The sequence below is a fragment of the Lates calcarifer genome, linkage group LG23 (assembly GCF_001640805.2).
Source record: "Lates calcarifer isolate ASB-BC8 linkage group LG23, TLL_Latcal_v3, whole genome shotgun sequence".
Classification (NCBI taxonomy): Eukaryota; Metazoa; Chordata; class Actinopteri; family Centropomidae; genus Lates; species Lates calcarifer.
The window spans coordinates 9629402-9644534 of NC_066855.1; the positions used below are offsets into that span (position 1 = coordinate 9629402).

Consider the following 15133-nt stretch of genomic DNA (forward strand, 5'->3'; position numbering starts at 1 on the left):
GACTCTACCATCAAGGTTACATCGAAGAGAGATGTACGATGCTTTGAGACGCCAAGTGGTAATGGATCCTGTGCAGTGGGAGCTGGAGCTTCTTAAGGCTGAATTTAAGGAGAGCAAAGATGCCGGCCTGGATTCAGGATTTGACCGTGGGTTGGATTCAGATTTGGCAAGCCCAAGTCTGGAACCCAAACTGACAGTCAAAGAACAAGCCAGACAGTTTGAGCAACAGGCACTCCAGGAAATGAGACAAAGGCAAAACAGAGATTCACGAGGATCTTTGTCGCCTGATCTCATACTTTCTGTTTTCCCTGAGTCTCCTCAGCATCAAAAGCACACCCCAACCCATAACATCCAAATTTCTCATATTAAAGAAGGTCCCCCGAGTATCATCATCACCCAAAGTGATGGAGGAACTCCTCCACCAAGTCACAAGCCAACTCCCCCTGTGCTGCGGCGCTTCGGGGCAAACTTAACAGGAAACCAGAGTGCGGAAGACAGACTTCAGGTCCATCTAGAGGTTATCCCTGATCCTCCTTCAACTCCTCCGCCACCGCCACCACCTGCATCCCCACCACCTCCACCACCTCCTACATCTGCTCCTCTCCCTCCTTCATCTTCTCCTCCACACCACCCTTCCTCCCCTCCTCCTTCCCACCCTGCTTCATCGCACTCCAACCATACAGAAAAGCAGGCCCCACCGACTCCTCCTCCTCCTCCTCCCCCACCTCCCCCACCCCCACCTCTCCCTCCACCGCTGTCGCCCTCACTTCTGCGCCCATCCACCTTTGTCCTCCCATCACTCTCCGAGGCGCCAGCTCTCCGGCCCGTGTCCCTCCGTCCGCCACCACCTCCACTTCCTGTGGAGCCCGAACCTCCCCGAAAAGAGCTGAAAGGAATCTTAAAGAACATCCAAAACATTGCGGATATCGAGAAGTCCGTGGCCAACATGTTCAGTCAGATAGATCAGAAACAGATCCCGCTCAAAAAGGTCATGAAGAGCCGGGCCTCGGTGGATTCTCTGGATTCTCTGGATTCCCTCGACTCCTTGGATGCATTAGCAGTCGGAGAGGGAGGGGGTGGAGGGGAGGCAGGAGAGGGAGTTAGAGAAGGAACAGGAGGAGGTGGAGAAGGAGTGGATCCTCCACAGATTCAACCCAACCCCAACATGAACTCCATCGTGGAGGAACTTGAGAAACGATTCCCCTCTCAGTCGACAATGCTCTAGCCTTTGCCTTTCTGATATGGAAAACACACAGAGGGGAATTTCTTAACGTTGTTGCGTAGTTGCTGCGGAGCTGTCAAGGGACTGCTGCTCAAAATAGCTCAGTGGGATGCTGTGATGATTTGATGATTTCTTCCAACCTGACTTCATGTTTTCTACATAAGAAAGAGAATGAACTTGGCCCAATATAAACCTTATGGGTAGAACAAAAATGTTTGCCCTCACAAATGGTACTTGTTATGAGAAAGGGAGAAGGTGAAACAGCAAAGAAGGTCATATCCTATATGGCCATAATAAATACGGTCATATTATAGCTGGAAAGGACCTTTACTCTGTTACTTTATTCTATTTCTGTTTGACCATTACAAGACAAGGGACAGCTTAAAGGAGTGGTGAAGCGTGAGGAGGAAATCAGGTCAACGGGTTAAGTCCATTTTTTAATTTGCGCTTCCATTTCAGTGAACGTGAACCAGTATGAGGAATTCAAAAGCCTGGCTCCAGCTATGACATCAAAGCAATTGTTGGGAGGCTTACTCATTATCCTCCTCAGCCATTATTTAAGTCCCCTACCCACCCACCCAAACCATATTTCCAGGACTTGTTCTGTAATTAATACTGAGAGAAACTGGCTTAAATAACTACAGATGGGCACTGTGAAATAAAACGATTAGAAGAGATGAAATATCCCCTGGTTAACTTTCAGTTCAACTACTGTCATTACCATTTTACATCCTTGCCAAGTAATTGACATTCCCGTTAACAACAAATTATAATCAGTCAGCTACGGGCATTGTGTTTTTTGAAGAAATTTGACAAGACCCTGTTGATCTGCCCACTGATAACAACTTCGGGATGGCTTTAACACACATTTTCTAGGCTTCTAAACTGGTTGATTCAAGATGTACAGAGTGGGAGAAGGAAAATCAATCAGATGAGTGAAGAACATTATTAAACCTGCCAACTTGGATTGAACTATGTTTGATGGGGAAATCCTTATATTTTCTTTGCATGGATGAGTTTTGCTATAGTATTCCTGTTGTTACAGGACTATAACCAGTGACATAACTCTCCACCTCATTTCATTGATATTCACTGTTACATAGTTACTTTCTGTAAGATCACAGACTTTCTCTGTACAATTACATATTACATCTGTCTGTTCCTATCAGTAGGCAGCTGTCTGCAAACATCCTTCCATATTTGTTAAATATCAACATGTTTAAAGGTAACTCGTTCCAGACTTCAAACATGATCTAGTTGGTAGTTTGTACTCATATTTTATAAATACTCATTTGTCTCTAGTTCCGCATATTGATTCTTAGCTCTGAAAGGTTTGTCTTTCTGTTGTTCTCAGTCTGTCTTCTATTAACACTAATTTTCATTGTTGTCTGTAGTTAATTATATCTTTTCCCCTTGGACCGCATTGTCTTTGCATTCATAGTGGTCTGCATTGTCTTTTAAGGTCATGTGAATGTATTGTTTTTTTTCCAAGACAAAATAATGGTAATACTTAGGTGGATGAATAGGTGCAGTGGAAAGATTTCTAAAACAAACATTTTTGTAGAGTGATATTTTTATTCACAATATATGCTGAATTTTTATGACTTTTTTCTAGAGGGTTCTGTTGTCATTGTGCAGGTACTTACAATACATACAATAAGGCCATGAACATGAGACATTTTTCCCAATAAAATATGTGGTGCTACCTAAGTGTACAGGATTTATTGATGTAATATGGAATGGAATAGTAACCACTGTAGAAGTGGTTATCTGTACAGTTAGATAATTCACTAACCCATCCACATTAGTAATAAGCATACTAACCACAAGTAGTCCCCTGTCGTGTTTACAGTAGAACCTATGGTAGCCAACTGTGGTGAAAATAGAAACCCCAGTCATGTGTATTTGTCCTGCATCTTTAAGCATTTTTCCTCAAAGATGCTGGCACATCTACTGACTTAAAATGATGACACCTGTGCAGTTCTTTTCTCTTGTTGTAATTGTGCCAGAAAAGTATGCAGAGGTAGTTGTGTACACAGTCTCCTACATCTGAGGCATATTAATGAGGAAATACAATGCTTTACTCAACTTACATATCAGATACAGTATTTTGTGAAGGTCACCCAGCTACATCAGGTCAAAAGGGATTTGTTGGCCCATAGTTTTAGAATGGAGGATGTTTCACCATGTATCTAAAATTGCTTCATTGTAGACCAAATGTCTTCCTACTTATGAAAATTACTGAAGTTACAATGCATCTCTGTCCACTTTGAAGGCTTGCTATCTGCAGATCACTCACTAGATCTAAGTGGTACTCAGCGCCAGAGTGAGCTCTTTGTTTTCATGTAGGTGAATTCATTTCAAGTCCTTGAGCCTCATGCGTAAGTAAAAAAAAAAAAAAAAAAAAAAAAGTAATTCAGACAAAATGTTATGGCATAGCATCATGTAAAAGTAATATTATTCCAGTAATTCACCCAATTTGTCAGTCTGCTGAAACCAAATCTTGCACAGACCTCTGCAGAACATGCAGTGTGATAAGCCACAGTCATGTACATTGACTTATGCCTCTTTCTCTTTATTATATATCTTTTTCCCATCTTATACACATTTGAATGACATAAAGATATAGGATCTTTTTATTACAACACTCTATACAGGGTGAGTTTGACAGGTGATTCTTACCAGGAATGTCATCTGTAACAGCTTGAGAGATGCTGAGAGTTACTGTAATGAAATACCTGTAGCTGCAAGAATGACATGTCAGTCTCATCTACAGTCTGTGATTTGACCACTGCCCTTCACAGCTGCAGTAAATCTGATGTGCAAAAAAGTACCTCCCTTTGAAGCGCTGACATTACTTTACAGATGTCGAAAATTTCTTGTGAGATTCACCTGTGATTTTGAGTAAAATCATCTGATTGTTGAGCTGTCAGCAGCAGGTTTCACTGCCAGCCTGCTAATACAATTTCAACAAGTCATTTCCAGATGCATTGTCATTATGAAGTGATAGAATCACATCTGTCCTGCCAGACTAGCATGTCACTGATGATCATGTCTGGGCAATTTGATCAAATCATGATACACAGCCAGATAAAACGAACCCTGATAGTCTGTTATCAAGTTCACTGTCAGATACCAAGCACACACACACACACACACACATCTTAATGGGTCTTCAGAATGAGTGAACATGTACCCATGCACATGCAAACACACAGTGGCACTAAACAGCTTGCAAGCAGTGCTACTGTTTCAGCTGACTGGGTTGGAAATGTTTTATGTTAAGCTTAGCTTTCAACCTCAGTGTGCTGCATGTCATTACACACTCTCATACCCACATACACAGAGCGTCTTCATTGTCCCAAAGAGAGTCTGCTTCTCTGCTTTGCTTTTTTCCCTTCAGTTCTTGTTGTGTGCTTTTGCTAGAAAACAGACATCTCTTGACATCTATGGGAATATGTATTGTTTTCAACAGCCAGCAAAGCCGACTGCCTTTAATTGAAACTGAATTGAGAAAGAGAAATACAAGATATATTGAGAGAGCGGCTGTCATGTAATTTTGAAGACGCAGGTTTGATCCTCGCTACAGCAGAGATTATCATAGGCAAATGTGGGTCACTGAAGCAGTTAATAGCCATGAGATGTAGCAAAGAAAATTACAATGTGCTGTAGTATAATGGTGATTATTTCAGGGCAACATGTATCTACCAACATCTGCATGACTTACTGCACTCGAACAACTCTTTTAACCGTACAATTACAGTATGTCACAATTTGTGTCTTGTTTTCATAATTCTAGCCATCATTGCTGTTGGAAATTATTACATTGTACTCACCAAGTTAATATCTGAGATCTGGGAACATGGTCACATCATAAATAAAGAAGACAAACAGTTACACAGGTTTTACAGAAACCCCCAATTTAGCAATGTAGCTTATTTAGAGGAGAAAACAAAGGTGAATGGTTAAAAACTCCCCATCACAGTTTATAGGCCGGCTTTGAGGCCAGCTAAGTAGTTTGATTTGTGGTCAAGCAGAGGGTGTTCCTACAATTCCCTCCCAGCTTTACCTACGCTGCTGTCCTGTTGACCTATCAGTAAATTAAGCTAATGAAAAAAAATGGAGGAGAAAACCAGTGAGCAAGGCTGTGGAGGTATTTTGGGTTCTTCACCATAGTTGGCAGGATTAATAACAAAGAGTGGGGGTGGATTGGATATACGGTATATGAATTGTGTTCAAATTAGTTCTTTTAGTTCGGATGACATGACTAACCTTGTTCTTCTTGGCTTATTAGATTTTGTTTTTAGCAACATTGTCATGTTCTCAGAAATTACTTAGTGAGTGTTCTCATAACCAAAATGATGACTGAACCCACAATGAAGACCCAAGTTGTAAGAAACTGGAATTACTACTATTATTTTTGTTACTATTTGACAGGCTTGCATTTTTTGATGCTAAAAAACTGCTGAAATGTAAAAAAAAAAAAAAAAAAACAATAGTAGTGTTTTTCTTTCTTGTGATTTATAGAAGTCTGCTGTGATGCCCCTTCACAGCCGTTTTGGCTGGCTGAAGAAACATTGGACCAAATCAAAGCTTTAAGGCAGGAGTTACTTTGCAACTTCCATTAAAATTAGCAAGACTAAAATGACAGAGTAGTGCAGACTATTGTGACTCAACAGAAATGACTCATAAATCAGCAAGTTTCAGTGAAGTGCTTTTAGTGGCCACTTCCACAGCTACTGTGTTGACTAAAAACGGATGGTGACAAGAAAACTATGTGGCTACTGATTGGATAGGGCAATACAAACAGAAACAAGAAATGGGCTAACATGAACACAGTATCAGGATGAATCAAGTTAAAGGAAATGGAAATTTTCAGATTATCAATCATCAGGGAAGCTTTGTCTAAGTTCAGGCAAGACATTTAAACCTCTGAAATGCCAAATTAGGTTTACTATATTTCAAAGATGCTGGGTAAATACAATGTAAAAAGGACAGTTGTTTGCCTGGGGCTTTGTTGAAAGCTGAAACATGGCTGCAGTGGTCCTTTACATTAACCACACTTAAAGTGTAAAAGAGTATCTTCCTTACTGGTGGTTCACTTTCCTTCAGAAGTTTTTATTCTGGAAAAGTGAAATAGGCAGAGAAAGTGAAACAGGTAGGAGAAAGGGGGAAAAGAAAGAGATAAATAAGTAGAGGAGTGACAGTGCAAAGGGTGAGGCAGCTACAGGAGCTCTATGAGAGGAGAGAGAGAGACAAAATGTAGAAAGAAAATAGAGAGGAGAAGAGTGTTATTGGATGTCATAGTCTGAGAGTGTTCTTTAAGAGATAATAATATTTCTCTCCTCCTGTTTCTCATACACACCGCAAGACAAGGTGGAGAGGACACAAAGACTGGGAGTCAATCATGTCAGATGTGTCTACGTTTGTGTATTTGTGTGACGGAGATCAGATAGCTGTCTGTGTGTGCCTGTGTGTTTTTGTCTGGAGAGGACCTAATAATGTGTCTGTCAGAGCAACAAGGACGCAGAGATAGACTTATCTTCACACACTGACACACACACAGACACACACACACAGATTACACTATACACAGTGCCAGGCACATACAGCTGGTGGCTATAATCTGGAGAGTATACACACATTTACACACTCCATGGTGGTGATAAGGGCTATTGCATTCTATCCTGTAGATCACCCAGAAACCAGCCTTTTCATCTATGTATTCATTTACTTATCCCTCCATTCATTTACCCATTCAGCCTATATCTATTCATCCTCCCATATGTCTGTCAATGCATCTACCCATCATATTTAACCAGATAATCTTGTCTTTTTGAAGCACACCCATTCATTCATTGATGGTGAATGAAAGGCTACAATTTCTCTTAGAAGTGTGCGTCTGTGCGTATTTTGTGTGCGTAAGAGGCACAATGACAGTATATTCACGTCTGAAATTATTTAATGAAAAGCTCAAGTGGTTTAGCAGTATGTGTGTGTGTGTGGTGTGTGTGTGTGTGTGTGTGTGTGTGTGTGTGCATGCGCGCACACAGTCTAATAACAGGAAGGAGAATCTGATGTGTCCTCCAAAAGTGGCTATTTGTTGTTCCGTAATACATCATCATTTTGCCAGCTCATTACCTTGGTTTCACATGACAATAGATCCTGCTGGCAACATAGTTAAGACACATGGACAGAGCAGCTTTTGGCTGTTTTTCTTCGTTTGTTCTTCCTTTATTTCTCTGGCATTTTCCCCACCTTTTTAAAAAAAAAAAAAAAAAATCCCAGCCTTGTTTTTCCCTCCTTTTTTGAAGTCTCTTACTCCATATCACTGTCTCACTTGACCTTTTCTGTCTTTGTTTGAAGTTTGTTTTCTAAGAACAGTTAATTTGACAGTAACTGCAACCAATATCAACCTTATGTGTTCATTCTGTCGTCATTTTGGCTGATCATATGTGGCAAAATCAATTGTCTGTATTTATTGTTTGCCCCCAAAGTGTAATGTCAAGCCAGAGGAATGGGATCTTCGACACACACAAATATATAGAGCCAACAGATAATTAGCTTAGCTTCACATAAAGAGTGGGAACAACAGGAGAAACAGTTTTAGTACTGGTAACATGTAAAACCATAACTTGTGTATACCTGCCCCAGGTTCATGAATCCAGGCTACAACTTCTTACCTAGCAGACATAACTAAGATGTGTACATGAGAGCATCTTCTTTCAATTTCTTTGATTTTTCCATCTTCACTTGATGTCAAGTTAGAGTAATTGACACCAGCCTTCACTTGCTTCCTGCTTATAAAAAAATAAAACAGAACCAGCGAAGGCTCGTCTCTCACAGGAAACTGTCAAATATTTAGAGAGAATTTTATATTGGCTTGGACTGCTGTAATGTTGTATTATTTTGACGGTTTTGAAAAGCATACTGTAACCTCCTCTGGTTTATTAGAGCATGCTGACTGGAAAATTACTGACATAGCTGAAATGTACAGGATCGTGACGTTACCACATCTTTGCCTATGAAACCATCCTGCCTCGGTTATGGACACTGAATTAAGAACCATACAAAAAACAAATTCATTGGTTCAGAAATATTTCTCATCTTTTGATTTTTCCCCAACCTTTTGTTTCTGGGTAATCATGAAATTTTAAGCAGAAATATTGGCTTTTTATGCACCTGACGTTTTCGAAACTAAAAAGACAGGTTTACCAGGAGACCGAACAGGTTCAAGGCAGGTGGAAAATGATTTCCAGTGACCCTTGGTTAATCTGGTTTATGACCCTGCTGTTACAAAAGAGACAGTATAAACATTTGATTGGAGTCGACAGGGAGTATTTTCACAGAAGTTAAGGTTTGTTAAAGGATTGTCATGTTTTCTTTGCTAAGTGCAGCTAAATGTCACTAAACCCTGTTGATTGCCTGTTGAGTGTACGTACCAGTACAGTACTGGGTTTAACAGTGTGTTTACATGCACAGATTTTATGGCATATGTGTTGTGTGCTTTTTCCTGATCCTTATAATAAATAGCCCTGTACTCATGAATAAAACATCCCACCCATTAGAGTAATCATAGATTACAATTGAAATATGGTTTTATTAATATTGTGGCCAGTATTGACATACCCCATCCCCAGTTTTCTCAGCAATAGGATGGCTTCATTTGGATTTTAAATGAGATGTGAATATTATATATTTATGAGTCTGTAATCTGAATATTTACTAGAATAAAACAACAAAATAAACAGTAGACAGCAGAAAATGGCAGTGCAGAAAAACACACAGTGGCAAACTGTAGTTTCTTGGCTTCTTTCTGCTTTTTCCTTTTTCTCTCATGTAGCCAAACCTTTCTCTTTCGATTTCTGTCAAAATACACACAAATCCCACACAAACACCTATACACATCTCATCTTCTTGCTTTCTTCTTGGAAACTGGGTTAAATTCCATAAAATGTGAAATGTTTCCAGTGGGTCACTTCCATTCGGGTTTTGATTTAAGCATCCTGTTTCCACCAAAGTAAGAACTGCACAGTGAAGTGCTGAAATGCATGAAACACACATCTACATCAAGTGTGTTATGTTTAACGATAGGTTTTCTTGGTTAATGTTGGTTTATGGTTTTTCTGTTTCATTGATCTTCCAGGCGTGGATATGGACAGCAAGAGGTAGGTGTTTTTCTCTTTTTCTCTTATAATTGCATGTGTGTTATTTACTTTTTCTTTTTGTCCTCTGATGTTTGGTTGTGCCCTCTTTGTTTTCTGCTGCTCTTCCTTTTCTTTTCTGTTTGTAATCAAGATGGAGCAGCGTGTAATCAGTGCCTTGTGTTAACAATCTATTATATCTGCATAACTGAAGACGTTTTCAATGTCAGTACCCCTGCAGTCCATTGATGTTGGATATTAAAATACAAAAACACAAGGACATTGATTAAGGAAGTCAACCAGTCTTTTGGTTGGTTGGCAAGTTGGTTTTTGGAAATGCTGCTTCTCATTCCAAAACAGTGCACAAATATGATAGAAATCACATTTTGCCAGATATTCATTTTACATAAAGTCATTATCATTCTAAGCATATATTTGAATTTTAATTTAAGTCAATATACAGCTCCCTGAGTAGTTTTATTTGACCACCACCAATCATTCTGTTTTATAAATTATTCACTCTGAATAGTTCATTTTGAGCTGAAACTGAGTTTTTCTCAGTCTTTGAAAAAATTTATTACCTGTTCCTACAAAATTAATTGACAACACCAAATGAGATAAATACACATATTGAGTCCTTTCATTCAAGCGATATTGAATGAAGTACATCACCTATTGATTTTCCCTTTCCAAAATAGATGTATCCCATTTTGGGGGAGAGCTCCTAACTTCTTCCATTTGTCTTGTCATTCACTGCTTTTCTTTCCCTCTAGGCAGACACAACAACTTCTGCGACCTTCTCTGCTCAGACCGGAGGTACTCTCTTTCTCTCTGTCTTTTCTGAGTGCTTCTTTACTCCTAACGTGTGTTTTTCTGCTTGAGTGTGTGGGTTGTTGGGCAAGTGGGGGGACATCTAAGTGGGGAGTTTGTGTGGATACATTCAAAGTTGAATAAGTACAACTGCGCAAGAGGGATGTGTTTTTAATTATGCATATGCGTATGTATGCAATGTATATGTTTCTCATTGCACATATATTTGTGTACTAATAATGATTTGTCAATCTCACAGGAGTTATCAATGGAATCCGGCATCGACCCCGGCCAGGACTACTACACACAGGACTATTACAACTACGATCATGGGTCAGTACATCTGTCTGTCTGGACAGTTTCCTGCACACTCTGCAGTAAATATAGCTCTCTGTTTATACAGGGTATATGTTATGTTCACTCATCTGTCATTTTAACATAGGATTATCTATGTATGTGTGTTTATCTATCATATTGCATTGATATGAGCATGTAATCTTACAAAATGGAATGAAATGCTTTTGATTTGCACTTAAAATGTATTTGTTGCAATATAATGAATAATGAAACATAATTTGTTGCCCTGAACATATGTTTATTATGTAGCTGATTGTGTCTATACGGTATATATTTGCCATATTGCAAAACTGGCATATTGATTTGAACCACAGTGCTCACCTGTAAGATTCCCAATAAAACTGTACTATGTGTGTACAGTTTATACACTATATACACACATAGTATATAGTGTAGCACAGGAGGTCAGTCACATGCATAAACGGCAGTGTACTAGTGGATGTGAAATGGTTTTTTAAAAACATTTCCTAAATGGAGAAGTGAGTCTTAGAGTACAATACAACTCAATATTGTACACGCATCATTTACCAATAGTGACACAGAGAAGAAAATACGCTGAGGGCTACCTCCACTGTGTCTCATCTCATCTCTTTCGACCTCTAGCAGTGACAGACAAGGTTCACTACAACACTGATGTATTATGTTTCCTCCTACATGCTCCTGGAGGTTCACTGTGTTGCACTTTATCCAGCTGAGCCTCATGTCACACCTGTGGCAGCTGCTTTTGATATTAAACTTATCGCGTCACTCACACAGTGTGTTGACATCCTCGACCTGCCCCCACACCAGCCTCCCCAACTCTTGTGTGTGGTTGGTATGTTTCTGAACCACAGGGGGTCAAAAGAAATGGACAGAGAGCTTACAGTGATATTTGTTTGAAGTGTGTATGTGTGTGTATGTGTGGGTACTGTATGTGTGTGTCATTCCTTGGAAGCCTGATGTTGAGAGAGCAAGACATACTGTATAGATATATATAGATATATATATATATAGATATAGATATAGATATAGATATAGATATAATATGTTGAACACACACACATTAAATCAGAGCATTCATGAACAAGACCCTCTAACAAATCATTGCATCCTTCCTAAATGTGTGTGTGTGTGTGTGTGTGTGTGTGTGTGTGTGTGTATTATTCTGCAGCAAGCCATCCATCTGTGATGCATTGTGTATTTTTTTTTTTTTATTATTTTATCTGCAGACTCCTGGGAACTTGATTTTATACACCCACCCACACTCACACATAAATACACAGTAGCACACACACACACACATTCATTCACTTACTCATACACTCACTGAGAAATGCTCTCTTGCTCATTCTGTCTTTTATACACACACACACACAGAGCTAATTCTCTGTTCCTAGCATTGCAATACTGTAGCAGCTAATCAGGCAGCCAGCCGTGGAAGCAGACAATGGGCCAGATGTTGTTGGCTTAGAGCAACATTCACAAACTCGTGTCTGACTCGGTACGTACACAGTAACAGGAAATCAGACTATGTGAACCTGTGGGACTCAGATCTAATCACTTTCATTTATTTCAGTTATAAATGAAAAGGTGCAGGTAGACTATGCTAATAAATACTAAACTGCCTCTCAGTTTTCTTTTTGAGAAACAGGCAAAAGCTGTTCCAGTATTTACTTCCACTGCTACAGTGTAGTAGGTTCATAACCTTTTCATAACCTTTTGACCCTTTCTTCCATCTGTCTTCAAAAGATGAGATCAAATGAGATTTTCTCTGCATGTGGGAATGTAGCCATCTGCCACTGGCATGATTCTGATTGGATTTATACAGATGCAGAAAATAACCTGAACCATTTGTTGCACAGGTCTGATGATGCCTATTTGAAAAAAAAATCAACAACAACAACAACAACAAAACAAGCCAAATTCATGTTGCCCTCTAGTCAAGAATAAAATACTCCACCATGGAGCAATGAGGGATTAAATCTTGCTTTTCCAAAATTGTTATTGGCGTGGGTGATGAACAGTCTGACTGATAGATGCCGTGTTACAGCACCCACATGAAAAAGATATAGGATGAGGAGACTAGAGCTCTGGCATGGTCAGCCATGGCGTAATCACAGGACGAATGAGGATGAGTGCAAGAACAAAAAGATGAGTCTGCACATCAAGCTTGTTTTTAGGCAGGGTGCAAGGGGTATGAAGATACTAATTACAAATTGGAGAAAATATTAAAGGAATATTTTTGACATTTTGAGGAATACACATATTTCTGAAGCTATAACCAGCAGCCAGTTAGTGTAGCTTAGCATAAAGACAACAAATATGGGTGAAAAGCTCACTCTAAAGCTCATTTAAGAACATGTTGTATCTTATTTATTAAATCCATTCAAAGACCCAAGTGTAAAAATAACTTGTAGAAGTTGGGGATTTACTGTGGGTTAAGTGTCAGACTATTTCCTGACTGCTCCTGGCTATGGTATATGCTAACCATCTCCTGGCTCCAGCATCCTATTTAACATTTTTCTTCTCGTTTAAGGCAAATGGTTGTATTTCCTAAAATATTTTCATTCCATTTGTTATTAATGTCCTTGCACATAGCTTAAAACAAGCTGGACATGTAGACCTTTACTCGAGATGTAATACTGCATCAGCGTAATGTTGGGGGATTTGTGAGAAACATATGAAAGTAGGTGGCAGAGGGAGAGAGTGAGTCATGACTTGTGCACCTAGTTCTGCACTTCCCACTATGCAGCTCTGCAGCATTTTTCTTTAGAACCCCTTTGTCTGGCAAATTACAATATTTGAATCTCCATACTTCCACTGTGTAGTATATGCTTTGTTAAAAATAGTGGCGTTGAGGCCTATCCAGGATGATGTCACAAGAGTTATTTTTTGTCAGACCTTTTCAAAGGGTGCCTTAACAGACACAGACTGACATTATAGAATAGGTGGAGTGCCCCTTTATTTTCTCACTCAGTGACTTTCAAAGCATACAGTACTACTCACCGTGTAAAATCTGATCACACGCTCTGGGACTGATCATTAATCATTTGGAGAGTCACCAGAAACAGACCGATGACCCACTTTGGACCACAAACACACCATCAAGTGACTCTGGAAACTTTAAAATGCATTAACTGATTATCTGATCATTACTGCCCCCTAGTGGTGACATGGAGAGGAGGATGAGTAAGACAGAAAGGAAGAAAAGAGTGAAGGAAGAAAATGTAGGCAAAGAGTGACTGTAGCCTTTAAGTAACACGATTGTGTGTGCACTCCAGTTTGAGTCTGAGGGTTAATGACTGTGAAATCCCATAAGCAGGTTTTAGTGGAAGGTTAAGACTCATTACATTCACTTGTAGAGGCCATAAGGATTATGGCTGTAACATTTATGACTGGCCTGGTCCTTCTCTTTCGACCCTGCCACTGTTCACTTCTTATTCTGTCTTTCCCTTTCCCTCTGTTTTTTCCTCCCTCTTCCTCCCTTGTTCTCACCCAAACACATCCTTCATCCACGTGACCTTTCCATTTGTTTATTACTTGGCTACTTAATGTAATGGGAGAGCAACTGCTTCCACCAGTTGACTGTAAGCAGAGTGATTACACGAGGCAACTTTTCTGTACAACTCTGTTATGGAAGGAAGCCAAAGGACTTCCAGCAGATTTGTTACTTTAATCACTCTGGGACATATTGTTTCCAGGATAGCATTTGAAAAGATATGTTTTTTGACCCACTGGCTCTCTGAGTTGCTTGCCGCAGGGCACGGAGCCCAAGTGATGATACACAACACAGTTTTTTGGCCAGTCGAGCCAGGCAGTGCTCCCGGCATCAGGCAACAAAGAGAGACAAAAGGGAGGAAAATCAATTCCAGTGTTTTCTGCTAACAAAATGTCTCCTGGCAACAAAATGCTCCTTTTGTGATTAAGGCAGCTTTGCTTAGGAGTCATTAGCCACTGCTTATCATTGGAGAGAACTGCAGTGTTGCCTTCCGTGTTATTGCTTTAAGTGGCTGTAAGAAAGTATTAGCCAAGTGCAGCAGTTTTGTTTGTAAAGCACATTTTTATCATGTCTTCACTTCTGATTGACTAAAGTTGTTGTACAATACCACAGCTTCAGTTTAGTTATTTATTATTTTTAAGATAAAATAATAACTATTTAATTAATAGGAGAAAAATTGAGAACTTGATCATTCTGCTTACTGCTCACTGGTTATCTCTAATACTCCCTCCCTTTCCCCGTCCAGGTATGACCTTCCTCAATACGGCAGTCGCAGGAAGCTGATCTCACCATCCGGCCTCTACGATGAATATGGAGAAGTTGTTGTCGATGATGACGGCAGCTACTACTACAGCCCACAGGAGTCTGACGGAGAGGTAATCACATAAAATGACTGTAGAAATGGAATGTAAACCATCATTAACACATGCTAGTGCCAGTATCCACAATGCACTACACCATACAGTTAAAGACGTCTAAACACTTTGATATGTTTGCTCATTTGCTAATTAGAATGTTATATCTTGTGAAAGACCAGGAAGTACAACCCTTTCCTAAATGCTCTTGTTTGGTTTTGGACCATTATCATCAGGTAAGGAGACAGTTTCAAGGAGGTAGATTAGC

The 15133-nt window shown here is 39.7% G+C and overlaps 1 protein-coding gene across 1 annotated transcript in view; it reads left to right on the plus strand.

The window, feature by feature from the left end:
* The window catches only part of LOC108873433 (protocadherin-15-like), a 132479-nt gene that overhangs the window by 112969 nt on the left and 4377 nt on the right, over window positions 1–15133 (plus strand). The window contains 4 exon segments of the mRNA XM_051066397.1: window positions 9369–9390; window positions 10144–10182; window positions 10436–10509; window positions 14757–14886. Of these exon segments, the coding sequence (XP_050922354.1) occupies window positions 9369–9390; window positions 10144–10182; window positions 10436–10509; window positions 14757–14886 (265 nt within the window).